The following is a 6,585-nucleotide window of genomic DNA, read 5'->3' as shown; positions in this document are numbered from 1 at the left end:
CTGAAAAAACCAAAAGAACGTACTGCAGTAGCAATTAAACGGATAAATTTAGGAGTTCATTTGAAGATAACAAGTTGGTCAATGTTTTGATGACTTCTAAGGCAGCTGAACATGTGTTAGTACCTCTGGCAATTGAAAAAACAGATGATTGTATCTCTTTTATTATGCCACTCATGGAGGTACAACTTAAGTGAGGTAGTTGAAGATAGACTATCTTCATTTTATCCAAGTGATGGAGTGCAGCTGAAAATGGCAACACAGCTTTTGACAGGGTTACTGGAACTGCATCAACTTGGAATTATACACAGGGATCTCAAACCAAGTAATATCCTCCTAGGTATGCTACTTTCAATCTTTAGGCTGACCTATTCATACATGGAAATTGAAACTGCAAGTGCAGTGTTACATCTGGACAGGGGATGTGGGGATTCCCCTCTCTTGGCACCCTAGTAATTTGTCAAGGGGGAAGTATATAACCAGCCAGCCCCCTGAAATTGTGCAGTCACACCTTAGACAAGTAGAAACAGAGTAGAACACCAAACTGGTTAAATCCCCGTTAAAATGTTCTTGCAAAGGGATAAATCTCCCTTGTTACTGGCATATCCTAGATGGACACTACTACGAGTGATAGCCAACACAGAATAATGAGATCATTGTGACGAATGTACAGAATTGTCTCATGGAAAGTACAGTATATTTTCTGGTTGACATTGCAGATAAATTTAGAAATACTAGTGTTTCTCCCAGGATTTCAAAAGTGGGACACGGTGACCCGTGGTAGTTAAAATAAGGGATCAATTAGCCATACTGACTGGTGGAACCGTGTTACGAATAGTAACCCCCTCCCAGAATATTTTGAATTTTTTCAAACTATGTGACTATTTGATGGTTGCCTCATAACTTATGGCAGGTATAAAATTAATTAAATGTTGACTTGAATGGTAGGAATAAACTGGTGATACATAACTGATTTGCCATGTTGATGCAGGACAACCAACTGGCATCTCTATTAGGCCATGCGTCAAAATCAATTTGAAGATTACTTGGAATTTGCTAGCAAGGTTACATATTTTGCAACGTCTCAGAGATGGCATGTTCTGGTCAATCAAATTCAAATTGTTTGTGGTAGGAAGCAGTTCATATCTGCAAAAATTTTGCAACTATTTGTTACTGAATACACAATGTTCTTGCCACTTTCTAACAAATTGGGTGCATTTTTGTGTGTTGCACAAAGATTACACATTGATAATGGCGTGAAAAAGAAAGGACTCTGGGCCATTGAAACGTGAGTGTCCTAAAGTTGTCCTCACGTGATAAATACCGTATATTGCGACCCCTGTGACCTACGCCTGGTATATTGGCAGGTCATTTGTTTTATTTTTGGGTCAAAGACACGAGGTCCAGCTCTTGGGGAACCCTGAAATACACTGTGTGGTGCTTATGCATTTGTGCTTCCTTCACACAGACATACATGGTGATCTGAAAATTGCAGACTCTGGAATTAGCAACTTACTACGCCATGATATGGCTACTTATCAGACGGTTGTACAGAGAGGAACGCTATCCTGGATGTCTTCAGAGATGATTAATAAACAAACTAGTGTAAAAAAGTCTGCAGATGTTCAGGTAAGTTTGTGTACTTTACTCAAGAGGTTAGATTCAGCTCATTCGGGATCTCCAATGACTAGTTTGCAAAATGCATGCAGGTGTGAAGAAATTTGATGACATATGCTTTTGATTGTTACCAATTCTTGCATTGATTCTGATGACTGTATATCAGACCATTTCAATGATGTTTAGCTCCCATATGCTATATATTTATATAAAGCAATGGAATCTGTTCTTATAAGCCTGGATAAAAGTCTGTATGTCCGTATGTATATCTGTCAACATCAAAAACTTGAAAACCGCTGCACATTTCATCTTGATATTTGGTGTGTAGATGGCTGGTTGGTTGTAGATTGGATTTTTTCAAATGAATTTGTCATTGCCAAAATATACAAATTAAGTGGCAAAATGAAAAAATGATAAAATTGAAATTCTCAACAAAAACAGGTCATTTTGATTTAAAATTGCTCTATAAGTACCTTAAGTAGACCGTATACAATTTTCTTCATCTAGAGTCAATATCCGGAATTACATATTTTTCATGTCATTTTTGTTTAAAGTCTTCTTTTCTGAAACTGCAAGTCTAATTGATTTGAAAGTCGGTATGGAGGTTCCTAGTGGTGATCTCAATCATTGGTTGAAAGTGTGGTGCAATTAGAATAATTGTATTTGTGGGGCAATTATGCCATTTTTGGTCAAAAAACATCTGTCTCCGAAACAAAAGTGTGATGATAGAGGTTCCTAGGGGTGACCTCAGTCAGATTTGTTCTAATTGTAGTAAATTTGCGTAATTGTATTTTTGGTCTATTTTCCAATTTTTGGCCAAAATTTCTTCATCATTTAAACCATGGGTTGATGGTTTGAATCTTGGTATACAGAGTCTTTAGGGGTGAATTCAAACATATACATTCAAATTTTGTAAAATATTCATATTTCTTTTTTATATAATTTTTCCCATTTTTGGGCCAAGAATTTTAATATCCCGTAGACTGATTGTTTAAGCACTTCACCATGGCCTATGTTACTCAAATTTGTTTTGGTTATTAGAAAGCAATTCTGATCAAATGGGAGCGACTCATCTAATTGGTAGTATTTTTGACAAACAAAATGATTGTCTGGACAGTTTACCTGCTGGTTGACTATATCACAACTCATGTTGATGTCATCATTTCGATTCTTGTAAGTATCACAGTAGAGTAATATTGGCTGCTAGGTCTCTTGTTATTGAATGTCATTCTCATACTCTTTCAGATCGCAGGCTGTATACTATACTACATTTTTAGTGATGGCCATCAACCTTTTGAAGATAGCGTTCCATGTCATTTGAGACCAGAGCTAATTATGATAAATATGTCAAATGGTACTCCCAAACTTATCCACTGTGTACCTAACCTTCAATGGACAACTGACTTGATTGTTAAACCTATGATTCACAAAGATCCTGAAAAGAGGCCTTCGATAGAAGCTTGTCTGAATGCATTGGGTAAGTTGATAGACAGACCTGCAAGTACAATGAGCTTGTGCAGTTGGTGGTGAAAGCACTGTGTGTCAACCAAATATAAATTTTAATAAAATTATAAAAATATGAAAGTGGTCAACATTCTATGTGGAATAAAAAAAAAACAAAGGCATTGCAGAGTTATAGCCTATTGACTGTTTTGAAAAACGATCCAACTAGGAAGAAGTTAGGGAGTCCTTAGTGTATTAACTATGGCAGAGGTCCCCTAGGCCTTTGATAAATGTTTGAAATGGGAAAACAGTTTTTTACTGTATTTCAGGAAAGTTTGACAAGGCAGTGCTTTCATTCAGAGTGAGTGACTGCTATTGTGAATGTTTTTTTAGTCCCCACGGACACCGTCCAGGGGACTTATAGGTTTTGTCATGTCCGTCCGTGCGTCCATTCATGCAGATATCTCAGAGATGCAAAGAAACGATTTCGTTCAAACTTTGTAAAAGGATTATTTCGTATGTCATACAGATGCAAGTCGATTTGTTTTGTGATATGATCCGATATGGCTGCCAGGCGGCCATTTTATTACAATTTTTTCATGTACAGAGCCATAACTCAGACATGTTTCAACTGATTTTATTCAAGTTGTTACAAGTACATTAACCAATGTAATAGATATGCATGTCAATTTGTTATGTGATATGATCCAATATGGCGGCCAGGCGGCAATTTGTTACGTTTTCTTCATGTACAGAGCCAAACTCAGACATATTTCCACCAGTATCATTCAGAAATTGTACCAAGGACATTGACCTATATTAGATATGCTCTTCAATTTGTTTCATGTCATGTAGCAGTAACATGTCAATTATTGAAGTTTCGTAAGTAGGCTGATATGTCAAGAAATACTGTATCAAATTTCATGAAACTTTGTACAGATGTTAAGCTCAAATTGCTTTAACATTGAAAAAGACATTTGTCAGTGTCATTTTAATTTATTTGGCATTGCATATATAATGAACTTTCCTAATTAGAGTGATGTAGCCACAAATTAATACAACATCAAATTTGATGAAACTTGATACATATGTTGATATCATAGTGTTGTAAATACTGCATCAAACTTTATGAAATATGGTACCAGTGATAATCTATAAAGTATTAGGATTGTATGCATAAATGATTTGCAACATCTTGTTGATTAATTCCCAATTGACTCATTTTATGAACTTAAGGATGGTGGCCTACATTGGTTTTATGTTTTATCACCATGGAACTCATTCTTGGCCACTGAGCGCCATCTGTATCAAAGTATTTTAATCACAGACATGAAGAGGATTCTATCCTCTCTGAGGACTTGTAATCAAAGTGACCATTAACAAGTGGGGACTGTGTCATCAACGGTGACTTGTTTTGGATTTTTTGAGTGTCAAAGAGGGTATCAAAAGTGAGATTAACCAAAAGGGCTTCTCTATGACTTAAAATGAGGGTTAAAAATATGGCTTGTTTTCAATTTTTTTGACTAAGTAAGGGGTTTCCTACATAATGTTATACCAATGGTGTAGAACTTTTGCAATGAGATATGGACATGCAATTTTTACAGCCTATTAATAATGTTGAAGACAACATATTTATGGGGCAATTTGCTGTATTTGGAGTACTTTTAGAAAAAACATTTTGAAAGTCGAAAGCATTTTAACAATTTTCTTCATATTAAACCCCTGCAAAACCATTAAAAAAATTATTTGTAAATCCTCCGGTAAAATTGTTACAATTGATAGTGTTAACATATTTATCACAAATTCAGTAATATTAGATACCATCCAATTATTATTCAATTTGAAAAATATGAAAATTAAATTTGAATATTCAATGGTGTCAAATTTCAAAATCATAATTGGAATTACACAATTTTAATATTCTTTTGAGGGAGTCCTAAGTAAGGGTGTTCCTAAAAATTTCAACTTGATATCTTGGTTCTAACAGTTGTAACTGGATGTAACTCTAAGACAAGTTTTGGTCAAAAAACAGCCTTTCTAGCTACCTAAAATGCTAGGATTGGTAATGAATTGGACCAATAACTCATGGTGAACCTATATCATTTGCCAATTCTTGATATTTGTTGCAGTTACCCAAGTTAGTGTAAGGGGACAGTCATCAATAATCACCTCGCCCGATTTTGAAAGTCAAGACACAGTTCAAACAGCCACGTCATCTCAACAGAATGAGAAGCCAGTGCCATTGGATATAAAAGCCGTGTCATCTCAACAAAATGAGAATCCAGTGCCAAGAGCCATGTCATCTCAACAAAATGAGAATCCAGTGCCAAGAGACGTGTCAAATCAACAGAATGAGAGTCTAGTGCCAAGAGACGTGTCAAATCAACAGAATGAGAATCTAGTGCCAAGAGCCGTGTCATCTCAACAAAATGAGAATCCAGTGCCAAGAGACGTGTCAAATCAACAGAATGAGAATCTAGTGCCAAGAGCCGTGTCATCTCAACAAAATGAGAATCCAGTGCCAAGAGCCGTGTCATCTCAACAGAATGAGAGTCCTGCTCCAGCAGCTGTGTCATCTCAACAGAATGAGAATCCAGTGCCAACAGCGGCGATATCTCAACAGAATGAGAGTCCTGCTCCAACAGCCACGTCATTCCAACAAAATGAGAATCCAGTGCCTCAAGCTGCGTTATCTCAACAGAACGAGAGTCCTGCTCCAACAGCCACGTCATTTCAACAGAATTAGAATGCAGTACCAAGAGCCTGTCATCTCAATAGAACGAGAGTCCTGCTCCAGCAGTTGTGTCATCTCAACAGAATGAGAATCCCGTGCCAACAGCCACATCATCTCAACTGGATGAGAATCCAGTGCCAACTGCCATCACTATATCATCTCAAAAAATTGAGAATCCAGCCTCAACTCCTGCAAATAACATTCCTACTCAAGTGAATACGAACCCACATCTATCAGGCATGCTATCCGGACAAGAAGACTCTGTTTTACCTTTCTCAATATTGCCAATGAAAGGTTGTAGGGCTCTGAAAAGATATTTGAGTGTTGCTGTTGTTTCTCCCAGTAAGAAGCCTAGTGTGGTATGTGTGTTACTTATTTTCAATATTCCATAACTTGGTGAATTTAAAACTAAATCATGTATTTGAATAGTAATTATTTATCATCCTCCCAGATTTGACCAAGTCTCACTGTCATTAGGCCGAAAGAAAATAATTGTGTGTTTCCTGTAACATGCTCTTTACAAATAGGGTAGTTAGGTCGGGGAAAAAATTGGTTAATTTTTTTTCTCGGCGGAAAAGAAAATGTGAAATTTTTAATGTAAATATTGTGAAACGTAATGAAGTCAATCATGCATTCTATGCTTTTTGCACAGTCTCGCGGAATTTCTTTTCAAGGTCCAAAAAATGTTTAGGGGGAGGGGGTGGAACTAGGGTAGGTTGGGTTAATGGAAACCGACAATTTATTTTTTTTTGCCTTACTGAAAGAATAAACACAATTAAGTCTTCTTTTTAAGG

The 6,585-nt window shown here is 36.5% G+C and overlaps 1 protein-coding gene across 1 annotated transcript; it reads left to right on the top strand.

The window, feature by feature from the left end:
- Window positions 1–249: 249 nt before the first annotated feature.
- On the top strand, window positions 250–5,803 carry LOC139149085 (serine/threonine-protein kinase svkA-like). The gene is made up of 4 exons (XM_070720636.1): window positions 250–337; window positions 1,466–1,626; window positions 2,860–3,091; window positions 5,187–5,803. Exons 1-4 carry the CDS (start codon window positions 250–252, stop codon window positions 5,801–5,803), a joined length of 1,098 nt encoding a protein of 365 aa, XP_070576737.1.
- Window positions 5,804–6,585: the final 782 nt, after the last annotated feature.

Source organism: Ptychodera flava, chromosome 2 (assembly GCF_041260155.1).
Source record: "Ptychodera flava strain L36383 chromosome 2, AS_Pfla_20210202, whole genome shotgun sequence".
NCBI classification, from domain to species: domain Eukaryota; kingdom Metazoa; phylum Hemichordata; class Enteropneusta; family Ptychoderidae; genus Ptychodera; species Ptychodera flava.
The sequence above is the reverse complement of the archived record's forward strand: the minus strand, read 5'-3'. Positions and strand labels throughout refer to the sequence as shown.

Bases quoted from the DNA above. Each gene is read 5' to 3' on its own strand.
- LOC139149085 (XM_070720636.1), top strand. From the start codon at position 250: ATGGCAACACAGCTTTTGACAGGGTTACTGGAACTGCATCAACTTGGA. The intron at 1,627-2,859 runs GTAAGTTTGTGT...ATACTCTTTCAG, and splicing joins AAAAGTCTGCAGATGTTCAG to ATCGCAGGCTGTATACTATA. The intron at 3,092-5,186 runs GTAAGTTGATAG...TATTTGTTGCAG, and splicing joins AGCTTGTCTGAATGCATTGG to TTACCCAAGTTAGTGTAAGG.